Below are 27,967 nucleotides of genomic sequence, written 5' to 3'. Positions count from 1 at the left end.
CCACTGTCAAATTATATTTGGTAAATAATAACTTAAAAAAAAATAAGAACAAATTTAATAAAAACATCCAAGAATATATAAATATTGATATTACATATTATTATGTCTGAATTACTAATAAATAACATAACATTTAAACATCATTGCTTAGTTGTAACTTAGTGTCTAAATCATCTTCACTTTCTATAGTGATATTTTTACTAAAAGAATTCTTAAGTAGGATATTAATAGCGGCTTCCTCTGAAACAAATCAAAATAATAATAATTTAGAAATGCCATAACATCAGACCTAGCTCAATATTCTGCCAGCGACTATTATTAAATTAAATAAAACCACATTTTATATTTCATCAATTGAGTTCTAAAGTTAGGTACTTTCACCCAAGCGTAAAAAAATTAGTACCATCTTTTGGAGTTTACTCCTTAAGAATCGATTTTCATATAAGGCGCCCGCCCGGTTTGAGAAAAATATGGACAGTACAATCTACTCATCAAATCGGATAGTAACTTTTTTTTTTCTCATTTAAATAAAAACAGACTGTGTCGGCTTACAAATAAGGCAACAATTAGAATTGTATTTTCCTGTCGGCCACCTAGCGTTACATTTTAATTATTACAAATTATTTTATTTTGCAAGAGATGTTGTGGCTAATGTACGTTAATTTCCTCAACTTTATTTAGATGGCGTTGAACCACAGACATCTAAGTTCAAATTAAAAACAATACTAGATTATTGACCATAAGAAAAATCACTATTAACTATGAAGTTAAATATAGTCATTTAGAGCATTTATTAATAGCATTGTTAATATTATTTTCTGGTGAACAATTAATATTAATTGTTATAACAGCGGCGTTGCTGGTCTTTTTTGATACGTGAACGCGTTTTTTTGAAGTGGGTAACTTCCTGGAAACACTGTACAAGGAAGCTCATTCTATAGTTTGGTTGTATGTCGAAGAAGTTTTCTTGAAATCCACACTGTAGAAGAACACCAGACATCCAGATTGTGAAGATGATATATGATGTGTTTATGATTACGGTGGCAAGAATCTGGGAACACAGCTCGTCGGAACACACCCCGTGATAAATGCTGTAGAAGATACAATGAAGCGTCGCCAAGCGATCGAAGGGCTAACATCGTGCTGGATCGCGATTGGAGACTGCGGTCAAATGGCACAAGCTAGTACTGCGGGGCACCAGACCAGCGATGACAGCAACACTCAATATGTGGCTGGACCTGTGCTTTATACAGCCTTTATATGTAGGTCGGCCTGAAGTATTGCCTCAATACTGGGTTTGAGTTTGTTTATATATTTTCGTATGGAGGACAATAGTACATCTTGTTTTCAATCTTTCTTTCACTTAGAGCCAAACTTTAAATACTTTTTATTCTAGGTCGATACTACTTGGGGCCCTAAGGAAAACACGTACACTCACCTAAAAGGCCGGAAACGTGTGATTTCTCCATTTTTTCCAAGAGAATATGAGTAACGGTGTGCACTTACAATGAAATGATCAGTTTTTCCATTACATAAAAATGGCATTGCTCATCTGTCCTTATAAAAGATTTAAAAAAAGAGAAATTTGTATTTCAATTCGTTATAACAATCAATTATGAAAGCTGGTCCCTGCACCACCATGATTAAGATTAATATGTAGGTATGGTATTATAATGTAATTCTTACCTGTCACTTGAAGTGCTAAAAGTTGATGGACGATATGTCGAGCTGTCGTTTTGAATAAATCTCTGTTACTTATTCTCTTCTTTTTGTAATACGGCATTAATAATTTCACAACTAAACCAGCTACATCCACTTTCTCTCTCTTATCCTTTTTAATAACTTTTCCATGTTTATGATGTTTCGAAGCTTTTGAACTATGCTTATGTTCTCTAACAGCCTTCTCTTTCAAGTGTTCTTTGGCTAATTTATCTTTAAGCATTTTCGGACTAAGATCTTTTTTTGGACTCTGCTTGACAGAAGACACCTTTGGTGAAATAGGATTACTATTGCTAGTATTCTTTATACTTTCTAAATTATTTACGTCTGTCTGATTATTGGGTCTGTCGGGTTCGGGACAAGATTTAATTTCTGAAAACTGTTGTAATTCTTTTAGCACTTTATCTGCTTCTTCACTTAATTTATCTTTGTTTATAGAAGTTTTACATAACGGGTCACGTGATTTTTTAAGTATATTATGACACGCATTATCATCATAATCGAGGATCTTTCCATCTTTACTATTTTTTATTAAACTATTGCTGTCGTCGTGAATTTTAACATCAGTTGTATTACTTACAGAAAATGTTTCATCAAGGTCACCTGAGCTCTCGACGGCATTATTTTCATCTATCATTAGTTCTCTTTCTGAGTCAGATCCACTTAATGATCTTTTTCGTTCATTTTTAACTTTCTCATTTTTGTTGAATATCTGTAGGTTTATATTTTCCTCACTCTCTGCTTTTTCTTTTTTGTGTAATCTGTAATCTTTGTACGATCTGTCATCTTTATGGGATGTAACTTTTTTAGGAGATCTGTTATCTTTGTTTGATTTTTCGTCTTTAGATGATCTATCACTATTATGTGATCTATCAGCTTTATGTGATCTTTCGCCTTTGGGATATTTATCGCCCTTTTTTGCCCTATCTTTGTGTGATCTTTCGTCTTTTTGTATTCCATCGCCTTTATTATATTTATTTTCTTTGTGTGATCTTTCGTCTTTGTGTACTGCATCGTATTTTTTATATTTATCGTCCTTGTGAGATTTATCTTCTTCATTGTGCGGTCTACCATCTTTGCATGATTTAGTGTCTTTGTGAATGTTTTCACTTTTGTGAGTCTTTTCATCTTTGAGGATTTTTTTATCTTTGTGCTTTTCATTTTTCTGTGATTGTGATGACTGGATTTCTTCCGGCAACTCTCGGTCCTGTTTATGCATTTCTAAAGATTTTTCTTTACAAGATTTTACTCTTTTATCTTTATGTGTCTCGAAGTCACTCTCATCAGACGATTCACCAAATAAATCTTTGATTTTTCTTTTCGCCGGAGTTTTTGGTAATGCCATGTTTTTATCATGTAATTTAATCGAATTATCATTCATATTTTCCTTTGTTTTGTTTGTAGATGGTATACCTTGTAATGTTATATTAATAACAAATGTTTTAGTATGTTTTTTCAAGGCAGCATCGTTAGAAGATGATTCTTCTAGTTTCAAAGTTTCATCATAATCATTATCTTGTGAATCATTGAGTTCTTCAAGTTTAAGAGTTGATTCCATAGGATCTGGTTTAACATGTTCGTCAATTACAAGTCCACACTCGTCGCCACTTTCATCTGAATAATTTGAAAATGCATCTGAAGCCTCTTGTGATGAAACTGGAGTAAAGAATGTTTTTAATTTTGTTTGGGTAAGAGGGTCTTTTTTAAACGAATTTGCTTTTCTTTTCGTTTCTTTATCTGCTTTTGATAATTCCCTTGCTTCGTTTTTTATTTCAATTTTACCTAAAAATAATAAAAAAAAAACATGAAAAACCATCATCTCATTCTCATGTGATTTACGAGTGCGTTGATTGAGTTTATGTTTAAAATAATAAATTCATTAAATGCAACGATTACAAATGTAATGGTTGTTACATGTATCTACTAAGAAAAGCAAATTTTACTTAAGGCTCAAGCTGACGGTTGGTGTCTGATACAAAATAAGTTTACTTTATTTGAGTTGCAACTCATTTTCAATTATTACTTCACTGCCATTCACCTAATGAAGAACTTAAAGGACAACTAATTTCTGTATATTATAGTAAAATAAAAAGATATGATTTTTTTTAGCTTTAATTCTTTGTACATGGGATTTTTAAACTATTACTATTACAAAATGTGAAAATTCTATATTAAATCTGACACCACAAAACTATGATTGATTGCATAAGCAAAATATTATTAGCCAAATTTATTAAAGCTTCAAAATACATGCATATTATAATTACCACTTTCCAACTGAGCTGCTGTTACAAAACTACGGTCTTTCTGAGATTCTTCGCGTCGTTTCTTTTCAAAATCTTTCACGAATTCACCAAGAGTTTCGTGTTTTTTTGGTTCATAATTTTTAAGCGCCGGATAGAGACTTTCACTGCACCCTTTTATGGCAGATATCTGAATAATGGAAATATATTTGTATAGATTGACCTATATAGATATTATACGAATTGAAATGATGCAAGCGTTGTGAAAGGTACACATAGGCTGATGTACTGAAAGGGAACAAGGTAACAGTGGTGTCCAAAAACTTTCTGGCACATACAAAAAAAAATGTGAAATGGTTATTATAAATACGCGGTAATACGTGGGTACACCATGTCGTATCGTCCTGGAAGTCTGGTGTTGGAAGAGACTGTTTGCTTAAGATTTACCTACCACCAGCGACACGTACGCTCATTTATCATACCTATCCTACAAATATGATGCCTAATAGTTAAAAATGTTAAATTTTTATAAGGATGTTCTAACATACCAGTTTTGTTAACGCACGCCTGTATAGACTGATGACTGTGCTGTTAGAGAACGCCTCGTATTCAAGCTCGACCGCGCACTGTTCGATGTCCCTCCTACTCAACGCTCGCGTCGGTTCCTCAATCCCTTTCATGTTCGTCATATTATTGTTGAGAGCATCCGTCAGCAATGACAAGTAGCTCTCGCGGCATGCTACTGTTAGACCATTCACCTGTGATGAAACGTACAATATGTTATTTATTTATGAATCCAATTTAGGGATTTTAAGGGACACACTCCCACGAATGTTTAGTCAAGCAGCTTTAAACTTAATTGCTAATGAAACTTATAATTACAGTAAGTATTGTCCACTCGACTGTACCATTGAACAACGAACTTTCTACCTAACCTTTTAAAACTCAAATGGAGTACGCACGTCGTTCTATGCCCGCCTCCCACTTACTGGCTGCGGTTGGCGGTGGTTGTTGCCGCATGGAGAAGGCAACCATATATATAGAGATACCACCAATAGCACGAATAACCTGCCACCACCTCTTCGCAATATGCACTCAGGGATATATTTAAAAATAACTATAAAAAGCTTCTATTGCAGGAATAAAAACTAAATTAAATTCCTTTGATTTTATTGAGGGCGGGTAATTGTAATGGGCAGGGCTTATCAATTACCATCCGCTAAACGCCCAGAACGCCTTCAATGATAAATTTAGTCAAAAATGGATATCTTAGTCCGACCTCGTATTAATAATATGTAGGTAGGTATTTCATTCCCGGGCCGGGCAAAATAGGGCTTCAAAAGATACATAATAGCTTTAAGGGTAAATGTATACACTTTTATAATAATGTTCCAGCCACTGTTCAGGCATTATCTATACATAAATTTAAATGTTTTATTAATAAAATGGCTCTGTCGTAAATCCTACTACTCCACAGCTGAATATCTAAGTGATCGGACAGCCTGGGACTAGATTACGATTGCTTTATAGCGATAGAAATGACTGTACAATATTATGTGTGTACATGTTTATTGAAAAGAGACTCCATAAAGTCAGTAATTCTTTTAGGTGTCAGTGTGTTCGCTTCCATAATAAACTCCCCGAACATATACCAAATATGTCTATAAACAAATTCAAAGCCTTCACAAAAAGTAAATTAAGCAGCAAAGGCTATTACAATATCCAAGATTATTTAAATGATAAAGCAGCCTGGAATTGAATTGCTCTACTTAAGTGAGATTTGTTTTATGTGATTTTAATTGTTTGATGTTATTTATATTACTTATTTGATTTGTTTGATTTTAATTTTATCCGTTTTATATTATTTATTTATTATTATGAAATTTAGTGTATGACTGAACTTAAGCCATTGTAAATCAATGCTATGAGTTCAATAAACGTTTTGATTTTGATTTTGAAAGGACAGTCAGAAATGAAAATAATAGAGTCGCTCTTTTTAACCGACTTCAAAAACGGAGGTGGGTCACAAATCATCGGTATGTTTTTTTTTATGTTTCGTTACCTCAGAACTTCCGACTGGAAGAACCGATTTTGATAATTCTTCTTTTATTTTAAAGCTGGTGCTTTTTGTGGGAATGGGACCACCATTGCAATTTGGTTCAGATCTGATAATGGTAACCATGAGAAAACCATAAAAGTCTTATCTTTGCTAAAAGTATGTACGCGACAAATTTACGAAAAGCTCAATATTGCGCCAACCGATTTCAATAAAAATTTTTATTGGAAAGAATATACTTCAAAAGTAGTATGATGAGAGTTTGATTAGGTTCTGATTATGGGATCCATGGCAAAGTAACGGAATTCTTCATTTCTTAGGAGCAAATTAACGATACCAGGCCGAATCTTTTATATGCTATCTGGATATTTGAGTCACCTAACGTCACGTCGTTATAGTCAAGTAAATGTCGTGGTCAAATATCAATAGAATCAATGGAACTCCTCAACGACTTACGTTAAGGGTGCGATCTATGGCAGAATTTCTAAATGTCTTTACAAAATTGCAATGCGTTTACGTTCATTGCTGCATTGCTAAATTTAGTAGATCTACACACATTTAGACAAATTATTAGTTATACTGTAGTTCAGATTAATAATCTAAAAATAAAAAAAATACATCAAAATTATTAAAATTAAAGTTTTTTTAAAGGCTTAGTGAACTATGATTAGCAATATTTTAATTTGTGCGAATGTAAACGGCTTACAAGAACGTGTATATGGGCGCAAATTGCCACCTACCACCACATATAGTTGGCAACTATTGATATTTCAACCCTGGCGTAACGCCGACATGAACAATTACATACTAGTGCTATTTACACGCTATCATGGAAGTATCGATTACCTAGTGTTAATTGATACATATTTACATCGCGAACATGTAAAAGCTAATATTTTTCAACTTTCACGTACACGAGCTAATGAAAGAGAATTGGCGCGAGTTACTAGCAAGAGTGAGATGTACAAACAAAAATATTTACATTTCATCACTAAAAGATTTGAGTTTTATGGATTTAACCACATCTAAAATTTGACAAAAGCTGTCATACAAATATGTTGATGTCCGCTTAGACTACATATACCAAAAAGATACCCTGGAAAAGATTTCCAAGTCTAAAAGACAAATTTTATTTAATTCAATAACCAGTTTAAGTTATTATATTATGAAAATAAAAATATTATATTTGAGTTTAATTTTCTCTCATTAAAGTTTACCTTAACTTATTAAATCCAAATCACTTTGAATAAATAAACACAATTCAGTAAATAAACTTACAAAACTTTCCCCTTTATAACATGAGTGTGATTTTTGATAAAAACCTCCGACTGAACAGATCTTGATCGGAAAATAGGGACGGACTGACGTACGTAAAACTTATAGCAACCCTCTTTTTCGTCTGGTTTAAAAAAAATATCTAACCTACTCCACTGATGTCACTGTCCACATCGCGTTCTAAAATCAATATACGCAGCTGAAACTGAAATAATGCTTACATTGCTGCCTATTGACCAATAATATTTTAAACAACTGAAATAAACGCAGAAATGTATAGACATAGCAGTCTAAGGTTATTATGGTCTCATTTGTGGCATGTGCCATATAACGACTTAGATTTTGTATGAGATGCACTGTCTATATGTATAGAACGTCATTGCTCCTAATACATAAACACAAGCCACCTGCATGCCTATATATTGTTCGCTCTAGTGTGCTCATTCACGCAGTATAGATATAAATAATAATAAAATAAATAAATTTCGTTTATTTCAAAGATTACATATACATTTTTTAGTGGTTGAGACTTCCCAGTAAGTTGTCTTAGGACACTTGTATTGGGAATATCATATAAGATATAGTATAGAACGTAGATCGCTGTTTCCGGCAATTGTTTTGAAATAATGTTTGTGTACATAATAAAGTATTAAACTATTATTTTTTATGTAAAACCTGTAATCGACATACTTTTTACTAGATTCCTTGCGAATTATGTCGTAATTATACGTAACATGGACACAAGTCAGTGAAACTGTATTATTAAATTTTATTTTTGTTTCCTCCTCCTCGCCAAATTTCCTCACTTTCTTATATGATTAAGCACAATGTGTGTTGTGAAAGCATCAACTTTCATGGATTCTGTTAATAATTGTACAGCAATAGCAGTAATACAAAGAAACTCACTTTGGTTCCAGTACTGTCAGCAGCTTTACACTTGGAGTACTTGGCTGATTGAGAGTCGTTGTCCTTCAGTCTCTCCGACTCGATACTCCTCTTTCTATTAGCGAACTCCTTCATGATAAGCGACCTCGTCTCTTGAGCCACTCGACGACGCTCGTTCTCCCCATCGGACTCGTCGCCACCGTCGCCGTAATATGATTCTATTTCTCTGAAATATAAAAAGATTTAAATATATAAGATCAACAAATGTTTGTAGCGTCGATAGCGTAGAAAAAGTAAGTACGTCAGTTGCTTATTAACGATTTTAATTACTAGAGTTTACTGAGAGCGGCAACAGATAATAAAAAGCCAGCTTAAACGAGGAACCATCATCAATTCTCCTCTTGATCCTCTGTTATTCCTGAGGTGTTGCTCGAGAAGGATTAATATAGAACATGACAATATGTGGTACTGATCAATATATTATACTATAATTTTCATTTTCATAATTTCTTAACCTAATCACTGAGTCGGATTTTGTCGCAGTATTGCGTGTGGGTTTTTCTTTCTTTAATTTATGTGTGCGGAACCCTCATTCAACTTATAATATGAAAGTAAATAACAGGACCTCATTGACAGTGTTAAAATGCCGTAAAAAACAGTCCAGCCGTAACAAACAGAATTAAATAATTTAAATTTTAACGAATAACTTTTATTTTATCAATTTATTAAACACTTAATAAATATCTTGTAAATATTCGAGTAATTTTGAGATGTACGAATGTGATTATTATTTTACTGCACATTAGTTAATAGCCCAAAAAACAGTGCCGTCTAGGTATGTCTAAAAATCAATTTTATGGCGAAAAAACATGGAATTTCAAATATTTTTTGCCAATCATAAGTTTAGGATTCAAGGATGTTTCGACTCTCTAAGCTTACTAAGCTTAGAGAGTCGAAACACAATTGACTAAACTTAACTGGATACAATAAATTCGCAAAGTTTCCTAGAAATCTTCATTTTTAGAGAGATATTTCTAAGGGAAAAACTATCTCATTCCCTTGATATTTAACATTTTTCAATGAAATTTCGTCTATATGTTCCTTAATAAATACTCCACATGATTACGATTTAATTTTTTTGCGACAGAGTATTTATTTTGTAACAAAAATGACATTTATGAAAAACGTCCAGTGAACTTGCGCGCGGGCCGGCCATTACACGGCTCTCGCCTTCCATTAGTCGGCCGCAGCGCCTCGTCGACAGTAACCATGTACAACTTTGTTGCGCTGCCGCCAACGAAAACCATATTGAATAAGAGATATAGCATCAATGACTTTATAAATATGAATGAAGACTCTATAAATGTAAATAAATATGTGGTATTTTGCGATATTTTATTAGCGATTGTTAAAAATATACTACTTAATTACTTTAATCCTAAAAACATGAAGCAGAGTTTTTTGGTAACAGGGCCATCTTGCCACCCATACGTAGCGCCCGTTCACGAATATGACGCATGGGCCAGCCATCAAATTCAAATATTTTTATTCAAAATAGGATTTGAAAACACTAATTGAAAATAAAATAAAAACTACCACCCATTCCAAAATGAATGCATCACACCTGAGAAGAATGGCCGCTACAAACTCAGCAGGCTTCTTTTTTCATCAAAAAAATATATTTACAAAGTAATATTGTACAATTAAACTTATTATTTAATAGCCTGAGAGCGAACACTCCTTTCCCAATGTGTGGTATCATTAAGAAATTCATTTATGTTATAGTTAACCATTACCACACAAACGTTTTTTAACAATACTTTTGAATAACGTAATACTTTTGTTTTGAAAATTTTCTGGAATCTTGTTGTAAAAGCATATATATCGCCCCACAAAAGACTTACTAACTCGACTTAGCCGAGTAGTAGGCCTTATAAGCTTATATCTGTTCCTGGTGTTAGCATTATGTTTATGACAGTTTCTAGAAAATTCACTTATGTGCCTATGAACATACATTACATTATCAAGAATATATTTAGTACATAGGTTGCACTAAAAGTATCGGGAATGGAATATTTCCACTGTTCCTGTCATATTAAAATCTTTTTAATTGAAATCTCCTTGGTTTTAAAAATCAAATACCATTTATTTATTTAAAAAAAGATTCTCGGTCTTGTCACATGGTCTTTTCAAACTTGTTTAGTCGTTGAGAAAATGGAATTGACGCGAGAAAATTTTAGAGCGATGATTTATTATCACTTTCGAAGTGGTTTAACACAAAAACAGTGTGTTGACCGGATGATTTCTGCCCCATCCAAAACCACAATTTATCGCCGGTTTGCTGAATTTCAACGTGGACGTGTCAAGCTCAGTGATGATCGCCGTCAAGGTCGTCCAAAAACTGCAGTCACCAAAGAAAACGTTGATGCTGTGCGTAAGCTGATTGAGGAAGATCGACATGTGACATACCGCGAAATTCAGGCAACTTTAGACATTGGCATGAGTCAAATACAAATAATCTTGCATGAACAATTAGGTGTAAAAAAGTTGTATTCCCGATGGATACCGCATTTGCTCTGTGAAGAGCAAAAAGCGGCTCGCGTTACTTGGTGCGTCAGAACTCTCGAAAGATTCCACGCAGGATCCTCAAATGCTGTATACAACATCGTATCAGGTGACGAATCCTGGATATACGCGTAAGAACCCGAAACAAAAAACCAGTCACGAGTTTGGGTGTTCGAAAATGAGTTAAAGCCAACAAAAATTGTTCGTTCACGGAGTGTTGCAAAAAAAATGGTGGCTACGTTTGTCTCCAAAACCGGCCATGTTGCGACTATTCTCTTGAGGTACAAAGAACAGTTAATGCAGAATGGTATGCTAGCATTTGTTTGCCACAGGTCGTTTCTGAACTCCGTAAAGAGAACTGCAACCGCCGCATCATCCTACATCACGACAATGCGAGTTCTTACACCGCGCACAGGGCAAAAGAGTTTTTAGAGCAAGAAAACATAAAATTATTAGACCATCCGCCGTACAGCCCCGACCTAAGCCCTAATGATTTCTATACTTTCCCTAAAATAAAGAATAAATTGCGTGGTCAGAGATTTTCATCACCTGAAGAAGCTGTGGACGCCTACAAAACGGCCATTATGGAGACCCCAACTTTCGAATGGAATGGTGCTTCAATGATTGGTTCCATCGTATGGAAAAATGTGTCAAATTTCGCGGAGAATACTTCGAAAAGTAATAAATACATTTTTAAATAGTTATGTTGTGTCACTTCCGTGATTCCCGAAATTTTCAGTGCCGCCCTCTTAGCAACAGTCCAGATGTTAATTTCTTTGAAAATTCAAAGAAATTAACATGAAAACCCTCAATGATTTTTAGGACCTATGTTATAAATAGCGCGAATAGCTCTCTTCTGCAGCACAAATATTGTATTAATTTCGGTAGCGTTGCCCCATAGCAATCTACTATAGGACATAATACTATGGAAATAACTAAAGTATACTAGTCGCGTCGTAATTATGTCAGTTAATTGTCTAATTTTTAAACCGCGTATGCTGCAGAACTAAGTGTGTTCGCCAATCCTTCAATATGGGGCCCCATTGTAATTTTGAATCTCGAGTAATGCCAAGAAATATAGCAGATTTCACCGGTTTTATTACCTCTCCGTTTAACAAAACACTTGCATCTACATTTTTGACATTTGGTTCGGTAAATTTTATATATTTAGCTTTCTTGCTATTTAACAATAGGTTATTAACGCGTTCACTTCGTCATACATAGCTTGTTTTTTTTTCACTTTGAAAATCAGCGAAGTGTCGTTCGCAAACAATAGTACCGTATGTTTTTTCTCTATAAGATTAGGAAGATCATTTGTATAGATAAGGAAGAGGAACGGTCCGAGAATAGACCCTTGTCGTCGTCATCGCCTCCCTCGACCATAGGTTCCCCACGTGGCCGCCACGTATTTCAATTAGTGGACTCACCTCTTCTGCCCGTCCCTGCCCTGGCCGTACAGGTCGGAGGAGTCGTCGTGCGACACGAAGCCGGCCCGCTGCAGCGTGGCGCTCATCGCTCGCCGCATGTGCTGCTCCAGCGCGCGCCGCACGCCGCGCGAGTCGGCGCACGCGTCGCAGCGGCCGCCGCACTTGGGCGCTTCCTCGCCGAAGTACTCCGCGAACGTTTTGTGCCGACATCTGGTGTCGAATTAAATAAACGTTATTTTTCTCAAACATGCATGGAAATATTGTCATTATTTTCGAAGTATCGAATTTTCGGACAAAGAAAATCAAATCCATTGCATAAGCGTTTTTTGAATTTGGAACATTACAACGCTCCTACTATGTTGTATGAAACGGCGTGCTGGGGTTATTAAATACTCTTTGATCGGATCTCTTTTGTCATTCATGGCATACCATAGTCTCTTTGCTTAGTACAAATTGCGTTTACGTGGCTGAATAGCCATAAATGCGCTCACCTGTCGGCACAGATGGTAAAAAAAAATGGCGGCAAATCTGAATATTCGTCCTAATTTGTTATTTACAGACCTACTTGTTAAATATAAATTTAAGTCCCAATGGTTCAGAGAGTGAAATGGAGATTGATTGTACTCCACCAGATTTAAGATCAGAACCCAAATTGGCAATGGAAAACCTGCTTCCAGCAAAGTCAAAGGTAAATTAAATTTATCTACACCCATGCTTTAAATCCTCTATTAAAGATTCTGAAACAGTTAGCTTATTACCAACATTAAAACACCCAATATTCCAATAACCATTACATCATCCAAACGAGTATTGTAATGTTTTACTGAATTTCATAACAACACTCCTATGTTTTTTTTTTCTATCCCTTCATGCATAGAGTTTCAACAGACAGCCACATTCTTATTGTTCGATGGGTGGTATCTGTATGAATTTCAAAAAAAGAACATGTTCGTATACGCGCGTTCCTCACTACTAGAACGTCGCGCCGTAAAAAAAAGTAGGTTATTCGAATCCCCGCCATTTTTCTTCGATATTTTTATTGTTTTGTTTACAAAAAATGAGCGATTCATTTTAAACGCTGAATATGAATTTTAATTATTGCACTATACAAAATGTAAATTACTACTAAAATAAATAATTGTTTCATTAATACTTAGTTTATTTGTATATAATCAGTAATGAATGATATTAGGTTACTACTAGGACTGATGTTATAATGTTAGCAGTAAGCTAACTGTTCCAGAATCTTTTAGAGGATTCATATTCTGAGTGTAGATAAAGTCTTGTATTCTGTTGATAATTAGGTATTAAAACACTCATGTGATACTACCCACATTCGTGTTTTAATACCCCTTATTACACAACAGTTGCTTAAATAACTATTAATGTATAATATAAAAAGTGTGTTTTATTTCCCTGCATTCTTTTGAGAAAAGCACTATATATGCCTCGGCGGGAATTGGAAATATTTTGTGAAGTCCTCGCCTACGGCTCGGCCTTCAAACTCATACTCGAACCGCAATTGCCTATTTCCCGGCCTTTGCAATAATGTACTATTATTCCTAAAACCAGAAAAGATCAATCATCACCAAATCGCGTGTGTATTTTAGATTCTTAAAACGCCGTATAGCTAACTGGTCACACGCCGGACGACTTCAAGTATTGAGTACTTTATGGTGATATAGATAAAACTACTTGAATTAAAATCAACTAATTGTTGATCGAGTGGTATACCACTAGTAATATAATTCATAAGTTTCATTATTAAGTACTTGTATCGAAAGATGTGGAATTACAACACCTTCAACATCACACTTATTCATAAACTTCACATTATATTCAGATTCAATAGTCAATGCAATTATATTATATTTTATTTTAACTTTTAATTACTCACGAGTGTCATGCTGGTGTCCAGCAATCCCCATCCGACATTATGCCAAGAAAGGAAGCTCTTAAAACTATTTGTGAGGTAGATATAGGTGCGACAGGTTATGATTGCTCCGTTAAATTATATTATAAATTAATATGCTCGCGTATCAAATCCGTTTTAACATCAAAATCTATCATGTTTGTTCATTTACACATTTCTATTTAGAATGTATATCTTGTTTGAACATGATACACTGCACTCTACTTACTTGACGTCTTCGCAGTATTTCACCATTATTTCAAAACTCTTATAAGCATTCTTGCATCTCTGCTTTTGCTCTGGAGTTTTTGCTCGAGCTATCTCAGATTTGAGTAGAAAGTCGACAGCGTTTCGCTCGCTGCGACAGTAGTAAACGCGACAGAATGAGGGCTTTCCATCACGCCCTGCTCTGCCAGATTCCTAAAAACATGTCAATTCATATAATTTATCCTGTAAATGACTTCACAGTTAAGAATTATAAAAAACATATAAAGTGACTGTCAGTTATTAACAAGATTTTGTAATAGCACTGCTCAAATCACAGTTTAATATATTTCAGTATTAAAAGTGGCACAGTTAAAGTGACTCACGCACAATCCGTGACTTAACCGTGAATACCTTCTTTTCGAAAACGTTTTACAATATTTTTTATTAAAAATGTTCAGTAAAAGTCCAATTTTTTTTAACAAATATTAATATGATGTATCATTAAATCATTATTGCTAGGCTGTATCCGTAATATCCAATCAAATTGTTATTTGTAAACAACGTTATAATAAATAAATACTTGATAGTACGCAGCAACATTCTGCGGCAAGCCCCAGTGCACGACGGCTCTAACTGTGGCCTTGTCTACTCCCATACCAAACGACACGGTGGCACAGACACAGGGGAACTCTCCGTTGAACCATTGCTCTTGCACCAACACTCTCTCTGATCCTTTCAATCCTGAATAGAATAACATCAATATGTTGTATTAACATGAATAACCATTTATTTTAAGGCTATTAAGCACAAACTTAGGCAAAATAAATAATCCTAACTTTGCAGAATAATTAATACAAGTAGTAAATAAATGTATGTATTTGAATTTGTTGTGTCCATGTTATTTGGGTAAATTAATATTAATAATTTAACTAGTTGACGTTATACTTCCATTTCTTTGGATTTGAAAAATTATCATAGCAAGTATCCCTAAATTTAGGACGTCTCGCCTGTGTCCCCCACGGTAGAACTCAAAACAAGAATTATAAACGCAGCTAATGAGATGCGAAATAATAATTTCAAGCAAGAACTTTTATTAGGCTAAAGTATAAAATGTCTTAATTATTACTTGTCCATCCGATACAAAAAAAGAGACAGTTCGGATCCGGCAAACTACAGGCCTTTAGCCATTACCTCCCTGCTCTACTCAATCATGGCGAGCATAATTAACCGCCAGCTCTTGGTATATCTACAGGGTCACCAGTTGATCAACAACCCACAGAACGCTATTTACAATTTGTGAAGTGTCGTGCGAAGGTGGAATTCGGCGGCAGAAATCAAGTCAAATAGCTTTTCGGAACACTTCCCGTGATAAATGCGATAGAAGACACACAATGAAGCGACGTCTCTACGCAACGCCAAGTGATCCAGCCGTTCACAGAGCACTGGGTCCCCGACAATTCGAACTGCTCTGCGTTGCACGCGGTCAAATGGATCGAGCTGATACTGGGGTGCGCCAGACCAGAGATAACAGCAATACTCCATATGTGGCCGGACCTGCGCTTTGTACAGCGCTAGAATGTGGGCCGGCTTGAAGTATTGTCGTGCTCTATTTATGACGCCCAGTTTCTTCGAAGCCAATTTGGCTTTGCTGTCCAGATGGCCGCGGAATTGGCAATCGCTCGCGATATCGAGACCCAGTATTTCGATACTAGGCGAGGCTTTAAGGGAAGTGTTGCCGAAGAGCGGTGATACGGCAAATGGGGTTTTTTTTCGTGGTAAACGCGCAAACTTGAGTCTTCTGGGGGTTAAATTGGACAAGGTTGGCAAAGCTCTGCGTTGCACGTGGTCAAATGGTTACTGTTTACACCACTTTGCTCGCATAGTTGAGTCTCTTGGAACTAGAAAAAATACTTTATCAAGTGCACTTTTCGAAGTATTTTTACTAGGCATCAGAAAATACTTAAGTATAAGCAAATTTTTGCGTTCGACAATTATTTTATAAATCACAAAATATAATTAAATTTAATACGTTTCACCAGAATTATTATAAATTTGTTAATAGAATACCCCGCACCCGCTCATTGTATGAACTATCATATAGTAATGAAATGTCATTGAGCGAATTAGTTGTATTACGAATATATAGGCATTTCGAAGTCCATAAAATATGGGATCCGGAAATATATAAAATATCACATACTTAAACCTCCTCCGAAACACGCTTCATCTAATATAAGTATTATTCGGATCGCTTTAGTAGTTTTGCAGTATAACCGAGGGAAAAAACCGGCCATACATTTATTAGTACAATCGTTGATATAGACTCTGACGTCACAGAAGCCCCCTGCAAAATGGCGCGTTTGAATAGACGAAATAGTATATTGCCCGAAATTATTTATATTTTAATTCAATAAGAATGTTTTATCAATAATTTGTAGTGTTTGATAACTTTTAGGATGTAAATTATGAAATATAAGTATTTGTAAGTTCATAGTGCTGTTTTAATATTTTTATTATAGTGTTTAGTTGTTTATGGAAATCAGAAGAAGAAATTTAATTTAAATTGGTAAGTACTTTTTTTTTAAATAAATATTTATTGCAAATAAGACTTTTTTTTTAAAAGTCAAATATACCTGATACCTCAAAAATGGTTTACTTTTGCTAAATGCGTATGGGGGTTAAAATAATCGCAAATAGTCACCCCTACCACCTCCTAACGGGAATACGTCGAATTACCAATATTTACACCAGAAGTCCTAAATTTTCATATTCTTGATAATGTAAGGTACACGTACACATGCGCATCAGTAATTTAAATACGAAAAATAAATAATTTAAGATTGTAAGAATTCAAATAGTGTATCTGACAACATTTTATTAATGGTTCATAAAGTCTGATTATTGAAATGGCTTAAGAAATGTTCGATTATTTTTTTGTACCCACCACCATGATATGCCATAGATTTCAATCCCCTGCTAGTCAACATTTTAGCTATATCTTCTGTTTGATCCCGAGTACGGCAATAAACTATGGCTGAACTTTTATCTTTCTGAAATACAAATTAATTTTATTAAGCATAAACAGAATATCAAGAATGAAAAATAATTATTATCATATACCTACAGGTTTAATATTATCATCATCTTTCAAACATTTTCTTAAAAATTCTGCAAGATCTCCTACTTCATCTTCAATACAGTTTTGGTAAACAACATCATAAAATAAATTTCTTCTAAAACTTGGTGTTTTGAACTGAGCAACAGGATGTAACAGTTTAAGATTTTCCAGAATATCCTTTGTGACTTCTGTACTTGCTGTAGCAGTGAGTGCCACCCACGGTATACTTTTATACTGTTCTCTTAGGTTTCCCAGTTTCAGATAATCAGGCCTGAAATCATGACCCCACTCACTCACACAGTGGGCCTCATCAACAACAATATAAGACACCTTCTTATATTTAACAAGGTGGTCAAGAAGAGATTTAAATGTTCCTGTAGCTGCCTGTTCTGGAGTAATATACAAGAATCTTGTAGTTGGCTTCATACTATGTAGGTCATTCAGAATTCTCTCTCTTTCTTTACTTGTTATTTTTGAATTGATAGACTCTGCAGGGATTTTCAATTTTGCCAAATGATCAATCTGATCTTTGATTAGGGCAAGTAATGGTGAAAAAACAATGGCAACTTTATTGTCTTGCAGCATTGCTGGTAGTTGGAAACATAATGACTTTCCAGAACCCGTTGGCATTGACACATATACATCATGTACCCCTAAAATAACAAGATTTATAGTATGTATAAGTATAAGTCAGATATATATAGATATATAACATAGTAAGTAGAATGTAAAATTATGGGGAGTTATACTCTTTTTTGAAGTAAAAATCCTTTAGGCGCGACTACGAGGTAATTATATAGGTATATTCGTCCATTATTAGGACAGGTAAAGAGTTTGAGCCTATACAGCCCTATTTGTTAATATTCAATAACAATGTTATATTTATGTGGTATTTAATTATCTAACCATCAATTTCTTATTTTCAATTATTTTATTTGATGAGTTAAAATTTTAAAACGTGCAAGTGGTATTTATTAATTATAAATATAAAAACTAAAAATGAAAATAATAATCAGTTAAATGAAATGGGCGGAATCCTAGGAACATTTTACTCTTTATTGTATCTAATTATATGTATCTGTTAATTATTCCTAAAGTTAATTAATAATTATTATTAAGTTTTACAAAAATCGCGCGTAAAGATTACGCGCACATACTTTTTTTTATTAATTCATTTTTTATTTAAGCAATGTTTCCATTACAAAATTATAATTAAGAAAACTAACACCATAAAAATGTCAATGGTGGATCCAAGACCCATCACAATTCATATATTAAGTATATACAAACATACACATATATATATACACATATAAAATTCCTATACCTCAGACTGTCATAACTTACTTAAACACAAATATGTCAGTTCAGATCGAGTCCAGAAAAATTACTTATAATGTTCAAACAACAAATCCTCAAAATAATAGGTAGATTTAATTAGTACTAAAGGTCTGCAGGAATTAAATTATATATAACCACACAAATAAAATTTGAAAACAAAATATTATGAACGATGTGGGACTCGAACCCACAACCTCTCGCTTTCCGTGCGAGTGCTCTCCCAACTGAGCTAACCGTTTGAGTGACGTATCGACATAAAATCTGGTATGCTTTGTTCAACTCTTAGGTTGTGGCTTCATCTACAGGATCTACTTTACAGTTGATACCTGCTCAACCCCAATATTTGCATACTCGTATTAGGAAGTTGACTTGAGATGTCGCTCTTGCTAATCTAAGCGATTCGTTGTTTTTAAAGTGATTTGTAACCCTCACTACTAGGATTAATACACAAACAAGATTCCTAGAAGTGAGGGTTATCAATTTAAAAACATAACAAATTGTTTATATATACCATTAAAAATGTGGCTACTGTTAAGCGGTTAATTGGAGAAAACCCGCGGCTTACCTATGAGACAATTCGAGGACTATTGGGGAGTGGTATGAGCCAAATTTAAAAAAATTTTACTCGAAGAATAGAAACTTTGTTGTCGTTAGATCCCTCATGAACTGACAGCGGAGCAGAGGCGGGCTCCCGTGGAATGGCTCACAGATGCTAATGAAATACGACTACGGACATTCTAATGCTGTTTATGACATTATCACAGGAGACGAAACGAGGATTTATTGTTTTTAACCCGAAAAAGAACAGCAACCTTGTGAATGGGTGTTTGAAAATGAAAACAGGCCAACAAAAGTAAGGCAGGCGAGAAACTTTGGTAAAACTGATCGCATTTTTTTTCTCAGGTACGGGTCCCATCTGCAGAATTCCACTTGAAGATCCCTTTGGATCTTGTGGACAATCTTTAGTTTTAATGCCGAGTGGTATTCTACCATTTGTTTACCCAGGGTGTTAAAAAAGTTCGCGAAAGACTACCTAAACTCCGCTTTCTCCTACATAATGACAAGGCTTCTTCACACATGGCCACCAAAACTAAGTAATTTTTAGCTTCCGAAAAAGTACAATTTGTCACCCATCCTGCACATAGCCCCAACCTAGCACCTGTGATTTCTGTATTTTCCCCAAAATCAAAGCTTTGATGAGAGGTTTTACTTTTATCAATTCCGAAGGATATCATTCAATCGGCACAACATGTCTTCAGATCTGTGGTCCTCTTGTTTTAAAAAATGGTTCTATCACATGAAAAAATGTTTAAAATATAAAGGTGAGTATTTTGAAAAGCAATAAATATCATATTTTGGTTATATTTTATAAATACATATGTTGTCTTTTTTTAAAACAAATTTTAAACAATTAAAGATATAAAAAGCCTATTCAAAGTATTCTCCATTGGATGCAATACAGTCCTTTAAGTGTTGAGGCCAGTAATTATCAATAGAAGCACACACTTTTCCATGGGAAAATCTTCACTGCCAATTGTATGGATTGTTTTAGGATCAAAATTAGCATGGTCTTTAGAGTAAGCTGTACTCTCTAAAACTGAACATAAATTATAAATCAGAGAATTAAGATCAGCACTAGACCACGGCCCATCCACAGCTTTGATGAAGTCCGAAATGTTAATTTCCAACCAACACTCGTAGACCATGCTTTGTCCCGGTGCCGAGTCTTGCTGGAAGGACCATTCTTGGTTTTTGAACATGGTGTTGTTAAGTGGCTTCACTAACTTTTCAAGAATGGTGTCTTGATACACTTGTGCCAATGTTTTGATACCTTTTTCTCAAAAAGTATGGCTCAGTCACTCCTTCATAGCTAAAAGCCCACCAAACCATCACTGAAGTCGGATAGTGCCCACATTGCACTCTGTCTACTAATTGGGAACTTCCTCAGAGCTTTTAGCATAAATACTGTCATTTTGTTTGTTAAAATGTTGGTCAATTTTAAAAAAAATCTCATCCATAAACAAAATTCTTGTGTGACCTCCCTTTGTGTACTACTTCAGTAGTTGTTTCGATTTTACCATCTCATTCATTTTAAATTATCAGTGAAGAAATGACCAGTATGTCTCTTATAGGTTACAAATCCTTAGTCATCTTTTAGAATATGTGACATTGTTCTAGGTGCTATCTTCATTTCTCGAGATATATTCAAATTCTTTCCCTTACTGCTTTGACCCCCTTTTTCATACGAACACTATGTGGCCAGATCTTTTTCTGTTACAAACAGAGGAGGTCTCATTGTACCTATTAATAGCCCGGTACACAAAAATATTACTAATACCAAGTGTATGGAGAGTTTTAAAAATTACATTAGGCACCTACTTTGTGTAATGCAATCACAGAGATTTGGTCCACTTTATCACCTCACTCCATTTAACATAGCAAAATATTGTCCAATGTATTGGGACGAAAATAAGAAAACTGAATGAACATTCATAAAAAAATACTGATTCCAGATTGGCCATACAAACAGAATAGTATATAAACCTACAGAAGAGTCTTTTAGATTCAAATAATAAATGAATATTTTTTTATTCGTACACAAGATTAATAATTTACGCTGGCCAAAACGGTTGGCATCCCTGAAGTAAACATTCGCGGAGGTTCGCTCATCTGTGATTGCTATATTTTGCTACTGTAATGGTCAATGAAAGACAACAGCTTACAACTTTAAACTGAAAATAATAAATTGCGAATAATTTAATTTCTAATAGTTCTCACCTCTTGTTATTGCTCGAACAGCTCTCTCTTGAAGTTCACTTTTAAATTTCTTATGACCAAAACATTGAAATAGCTTCTCCAGTACATTATCCATTTTGCTGCGGTTGATTCAGGTACAGATAACACTTTATTATTTATACATTTATAATTTTCTCTTTAATATTATAGAATTATCAGGCATTTTAGTGTACTTATATAATGAAATTAATTTAAAAACAATCTAGAATTAAAATACTACAAAGGTCCATCTTGTCATTTTTAAATTTACGATTTTGACGTAATATTTTTTTTTTATTTTATGGCGCGGCTACTGGGACTAATATTATTTATTAACTTTTTCTGTTCACTTCATACTTAACATTATTTTCGATGCTACTTTATTTTAGAATTTTAAGGGGCAGTTTCGCAATGTCCAAGAAAAGTTACGAATGGACTACTTGCGACTTATCTATCGATTGAAGACATCATTTGCATTTCACAATGTACAGCTTTAGATTTAAATTATAGGTTGGATGTAGTAGCAGATAACATAGTTGTCTGATGGATCACCTGACAGGATGACAAGCATTTGACATATAATGTATATTAATAATAAATATTTTTTTATATAATGTTAAATAGATTTACTCGAGCGTCGTGGTCACCTACTGGATTGTAAGGATTAGATGTCAAAGAGAAAAAAAAAGTTTATATTATGTTGTAAAAAAGCAGTCACATACGAAGACGAAGTCAGTGATAGAAGTGCTATTTAGATATAAATATCCGGACGACCGAGCCTTGCTCGGATTTTTAAGAATGTACAAAACTTGAACAAAAAAAAACTAATAGGACTTCTGGATTCGAACCGGGGTCTTTAAATAAGTAATATTTTAATATTTACTATTTACTTAACAACGCCATCTGCTGTTGTGTCGTTAAAGCAATTGGTTGCTCACAAAAAATAGTATTATTATTCGCCAATAGATGTCAGGAAGAGTCATATTTTTCAGTTGAGACTACTCAAACGCCTCCTTTTTGTTATTTTTCTTCCAAGTTTATGTTTAAGTTGATTATCGATAAAACACGAATAAAATGACATTTTCTAAAAATGATTCCTAGCTAGATCGATTTATCGCCCCCGAAACCCTATATACTAAATTTTATGAAAATCGTTGGAGCCGATTCTGAGATTCCAATTATATATATATATATATATATATATAAGAATTGCTCATTTAAAGATATAAGATATATACAAATAGAAAACTATAAAATATGAAATAAAATGTTCATTTAAAGGCAATAAGCCTATGTTACGTTATTTCGTATGAGAAACAGATTTTTTAAAAATATTTTCATTTCGTCAAACGGAACTGTCAAAATAAAAATATTTGGGATTAAGCTGTAGGTATTGTTTATAAAACGTTAGGCACTCGAGTGGTTTTGACTAATCACATGATCAAAGTACTGCGAGTACCTTACCTCGAAAACGCCAGTGCTCACAGTAGAATATGGCGGCAATTTATGACGTCATATATTTCCCTAGGGACACTTACTAGAACTGGGCAGTATACTGCCAGTCCATAACGGAACGAACTTTTCTACAGTGATAGCACTGTGCAGTGCTCGTAGTGCATATCGGAACATACCCATAGTAATTAAATATAGCGGTGAAGTGATTCTGAAACGCAATCTGATATATCTGGAACTTTTATGTAGCCATTTTATCTAGCCTATAACAATCTGCTAATTTACTTGGACATTGTGAAACAGCTCCTAAGTCCTACAAAGTAGTATGGCCTATTTTGTTATTCATTGCAAGTACTAGCTAGCCGTGGGAAGTTATTACATATACATAATGCATATACATTAATGTTAATTTGACATAATGTATTTGAAACAATTTGGGTGACCGGCAATTAAACAGCATCGACACATTTAGAGGAACACAAAAGAAAGTGCGTATAAAACATAATATATACAAATCAAATCACTATTCATGAAGGTCACGGAAAAGACACTTCTGAATGTCAAAGAATGTTTTATTTGCTTTTTACTTAGATTAAGGATTGGTCTCCGCTGCGCGCCAACTAGATACCGCCAAAGTGGGCGTACTCGAACAATGTGTGACTTTGACTTGCCACATGTAGGTTACTGTTTAACTTTGCTAATAATTGAAACTAAAATTAAATAAATATAATCAATTCTTAGTATTGCCCCCTCTAGCTCTTCGAACTGTTTTAATCTCCTTGGCATACTTCTAATCAAATTAACAGTAAAATCTTGAGGGATTACGTTTCGTTCTTCCTGTAACGTGTTTTTAAGTTACTCATACTAGTGGGCACAGGATTTCTTTTTTTAATTTGTCTCTCAAGCTTGTCGCAAATATGCTGTACATAGTTTAAGTCGGACGAGTATGCTGGCCACCTTATAACATTGATGTCAACATTTCGAAGTTATTGAACAACCATGGCCGCAGTATCGCGGCGTGCATCATCACACCTAATAACTTACAATCTCTTCTAAAATGTCAGTAACGTATTGAGCCGTCGTTAATATCCCGTTCTCAATGATGCAGAGTTTAGTACGTTCCCCCATATAAATACCTCTGTATACCATAACTGACCCCCCACTATATGCCTCGTTTCCAATATTGGTGCTCTGTCCGTACCTATCTCCCGGCCGTCTCTACATTTTAATCCTTAATAAATGGCAGCCGATACTTCATACTAGGGTTTGCATACCTACTTTTTTCAATAACGAATCTGAAGAAATCAAGCATTTGTATAGAAAAAGTACCTACTGAATGAAAATTCTTTTGAAGAAGTGGCGGGTTGGACTTAGTAAAGTTAAAAAATATTGTAGTTGATAGAGCTTTAGTCCACGATTATAATGATACCACTCTTATTACAAGGTAATGCACGTTTGACGTCAAGGATATGATTAAGTTATATTGCTTTTTTCTGTGGAACGGTGCATTACATTGTAATAAGAGAGGTATCATTATAATCGTGGACTATAGTTCTACCAACTACAATATTTTTTAACCTCCTAATTCGTGCTACAAGGTACTAAGTTTTAACCAGTGGGAGTAAGGAAGAAGACTGCAAATGGCCACCGGAACCGAAACTTTTGGGCTTATTGGTTTTATACAAATTTTCTGCAACCTTTCGCAGTTGACAGTAGACCAAAAACCAATATTATATTTCAAATTAGCATTCGATACAGTACAATCAAAGACGTTATAAGTACTGAAAGTTTTTTTTTTATGGAATAGGAGGACAAACGAGCGTACGGGTCACCTGGTGTTAAGTGATCACCGCCGCCCACACTCTCCTGCAACACCAGAGGAATCACAAGAGCGTTGCCGGCCTTTAAGGAAGGTGTACGCGCTTTTCTTGAAGGTACCCATGTCGTATCGTCCCGGAAACACCACACAAGGAAGCTCATTCCACAGCTTCGTGGTACGAGGAAGAAAGCTCCTTGAAAACCGCACTGTGGAGGACCGCCACACATCCAGGTGGTGGGGATGATATCGTAACTTGTGGCGTGTCGTGCGAAGGTGAAATTCGGCGGCAGGAATCAGGTTGAACAGCTCTTCGGAACACTCCCCGTGATAAATGCGGTAGAAGACACACAATGAAGCGACGTCGTCGAAGTTGTAATTATTTATTCTTACATTGGCAACTATTTGAAATGTTGTAGAAAACATTTTGTTTGACTTAATTAAAATACTTATCTTTATGTTTAAAGTCGATATAGTTTTGTAAATCTATTTTATTTTATTTAGAATGAGTAAACGGAAAACCCCTTCGGAAACAGACAATTTAAATAACGACTTTTGTGAATTCCTAATGGAATTAGCCGATTATGAGAAGAACATTAATCGAAATGTACATAAATATAATGCCTATAGAAAAGCTGCAAGTGTCCTTGCTGCTCATACAACTAGAATTAAATCTGGAGATGAAGCTAGAAAACTAAACGGAATCGGTGAAAAATTTTCGAAAAAAATTGATGAGTATTTGCAAACCGGTAAAGTGAAGAAACTTGAGAACATACATTACGATGAACACGCGCAGGCTATAAGTCTGCTAACTCGTGTGTCTGGAATCGGACCTGTTAAAGCGGCAGATTTAGTGAAAAGTGGTGTTAAAACAATTGACGATTTGAACAAAAATAAACACAAATTGACTCATCATCAATTAATTGGCTTAAAGTAAGTATACTTATTTTCCATGACTTGATGTCATAGTTTTCTTAGTATTTTAGTATTCTGTACGTAGTAATTGTATAAATATTGTGTTTATTCAGGTACTTTGAAGACTTTGAGAAAAAGATTCCAAGATCTGAAATTCAAGGGGTTGAAGCAAAAATGAAACAAATCATAATAAATGAACTACACACTGATTTTATAATAACAATTTGCGGCAGTTACAGGTAGGATCCTGCAGAATTAAAATGTAGTCACCATTACGTACTCACTCATGATTTTTTTTATGGAGGAAGAAGACAAACAAGCGAGCATTCATACGGGTGACCTGATGATATGTGATCACCTCGGGTCATATTCTCTTGTAACACAAGAGCGTTGAATAAACATACTAACATATGAATAAGAAGACACATCGGTATCGGTACGTGACGGACGAGAATCAAAGCGGGGACTTCGTGATGAGAGACAATAATTTGTTCTACCTATTGTGCGACTTTTATCACATAAATATTTATTTAACTTCTAATCTTTTTAACTAATCGATTTTGTACATTTGTTGCTGTTGAAAAATCCTATACAAATCCCAATAAAAGTACCTATTAACTCGATTTAAGCGAGTTGTAGGCATAACAAGTTATGTTTGTTCCTGGTGTTACCATTATAATTATCACAGTTTCTACAAAAAATTTAATGTGCCAATGCATACCTACCAGTGTTGTTATGGATATCCATATCCGTAACCGAAACTATCGGATATACGAAATAAAAAAATATCCGTAACCGTAACCGAATCCGAAATAAAAGTTTTGGAAAGTTTCGGATAGGGCGGAGTCTAACTAAATACTACACTCGTACGAATTAACTGTGCACTCTGCTTGAATGCGACACCGTTGCCGCTACCTAATGACGTCACAGCGCGAGGTGCACAGCTAATTCGTACGGGTTATACTTTATAGTAAATATGACACGTCGTGACAAGTTTTTGTTTTTGCCCGGCCGGCAGACTACCGCGCGCCCGTTTAGTCGTAACTTTAGAGTCTAAAATCTAGAGTTTAGAGGTTATTGTGGGATTACGTTACGTACGATGTAATTCATTTTAGGATTACTTATTAAAGGTCTGATTTATTGTAAATTAGTAAATAAATTGTCAGTGACTGGAAAAATGCGTCCTAAATCTAGTTTAATTTGATGAAGTGAATGTAAATTTTGCGAAATGTAAACAGTGTGGGAAACAATTTTCACGCAAAGGAGGTGTCATTACTTCACTCAAACTTCATCTTAAATCCCAACACAGTGATAAGTATGAAGAATTGTTGTTGCTAGAAAAAGATAACCCACAAAAACTGACAAATCCCCAACAGCTGACACCTTTACAGGAGTGTAAAAAACAGTTATCAATGATGTTGATTTATGTTTATAACAAATTACGAACGTTAATTTTGATTTTGCATTTAATTAGTTACATTTATATATTATATAGGTATATAGTATATAACACTTCAAAGCGAGTAGCTGTAAGAAAGAATTACTTGTAACAATAAAGAGGTAGATATGGCACTAGCGTGCGCATTTGCGCAGTTGCAGACAAATTCAGACAGTTGTCGTAATTTCATTTAGTCGGCTAATAGCAGCGAACTAATCGGAACGTATTCGTGACGTGACAATAATAATCTAAAATGCCAACCTGTGTGTTAAGAAAATGTAAAAACTATGTTTGCAAGTATATAAAAGAACTTCGTATTTGTATTTTATCAGGATTTTATTTCCTAATTACAAATAAATCTCGAATTATTAACGTGGTGGTTCGAGCGAGACAGAGAATATGATGTCAACTGCAGCGCGACAAGGACAAATAGCATGTGTCATAGATTAATCAACCCGAAGTAAAACCGTAGGCAAAATACATAGCGTTAGTAACAGCTTGATTGCGGAACTTGAGTTTTCTTGGTAGTTAGTGAGCGTCTTTCTTAAATAATATTATGATGATTATAATAAGTTCTGGCTTTCAAAGTCTTATAATAAAGGTGGTACAGAATGAGATTAGTAATAGCAGGCTATTTGATATTTTATTAGTACTTAATCTTGGAATGTATGTATCGTACCAGGAGGTCTACTCGCAAAATCCACAACGACACATTTGGAACGATACGATAATACTCCGAATATATCGCAACTACCCTGTATACCGCGGAATGATCGAGGTAGTATATTTTAGGACAATTTAGGAAATGATGTAAAAAAGGCGT

At 34.6% G+C, this 27,967-nt stretch overlaps 2 protein-coding genes across 2 annotated transcripts in view; one reads left to right on the top strand and one right to left on the bottom strand.

Moving 5' to 3' along the window:
- Nucleotides 1-39: 39 nt before the first annotated feature.
- Nucleotides 40-21,775, bottom strand: LOC126971548 (uncharacterized). Its single transcript, XM_050817841.1, has 11 exons — nucleotides 21,527-21,775; nucleotides 17,414-18,060; nucleotides 17,234-17,339; nucleotides 14,870-15,030; nucleotides 14,312-14,502; nucleotides 12,171-12,380; nucleotides 8,200-8,404; nucleotides 4,511-4,720; nucleotides 3,987-4,152; nucleotides 1,687-3,501; nucleotides 40-240 (listed from the first exon to the last, which is right to left on the bottom strand). The coding sequence occupies exons 1-11, from the start codon at nucleotides 21,618-21,620 to the stop codon at nucleotides 134-136; spliced, it is 3,912 nt and encodes a 1,303-aa protein (XP_050673798.1). The 5' UTR covers nucleotides 21,621-21,775; the 3' UTR covers nucleotides 40-133.
- Nucleotides 21,420-27,967, top strand: part of LOC126971650 (DNA polymerase beta-like) — a 17,440-nt gene continuing 10,892 nt past the window's right edge. The window contains exons 1-3 of the mRNA XM_050818023.1: nucleotides 21,420-21,639; nucleotides 25,296-25,724; nucleotides 25,820-25,945. Coding sequence (XP_050673980.1) covers nucleotides 25,297-25,724; nucleotides 25,820-25,945 — 554 coding nt within the window. The 5' untranslated portion in view covers nucleotides 21,420-21,639; nucleotide 25,296. The remainder of the gene's footprint in view (nucleotides 21,640-25,295; nucleotides 25,725-25,819; nucleotides 25,946-27,967) is intronic.

The sequence above is a fragment of the Leptidea sinapis genome, chromosome 24, assembly GCF_905404315.1.
Source record: "Leptidea sinapis chromosome 24, ilLepSina1.1, whole genome shotgun sequence".
Taxonomy (NCBI): domain Eukaryota; kingdom Metazoa; phylum Arthropoda; class Insecta; order Lepidoptera; family Pieridae; genus Leptidea; species Leptidea sinapis.
The sequence above is the reverse complement of the archived record's forward strand: the minus strand, read 5'-3'. Positions and strand labels throughout refer to the sequence as shown.

Excerpts from the sequence above, each read along its gene's own strand:
- LOC126971548 (XM_050817841.1), bottom strand. The coding sequence starts at position 21,620 with ATGGATAATGTACTGGAGAAGCTATTTCAATGTTTTGGTCATAAGAAA. Across the intron at positions 18,061-21,526 it reads TGTTCGAGCAATAACAAGAG|GGGTACATGATGTATATGTG; the intron begins GTGAGAACTATT and ends TTGTTATTTTAG. Across the intron at positions 15,031-17,233 it reads ATCTATGGCATATCATGGTG|GATTGAAAGGATCAGAGAGA; the intron begins GTGGGTACAAAA and ends TATTCTATTCAG.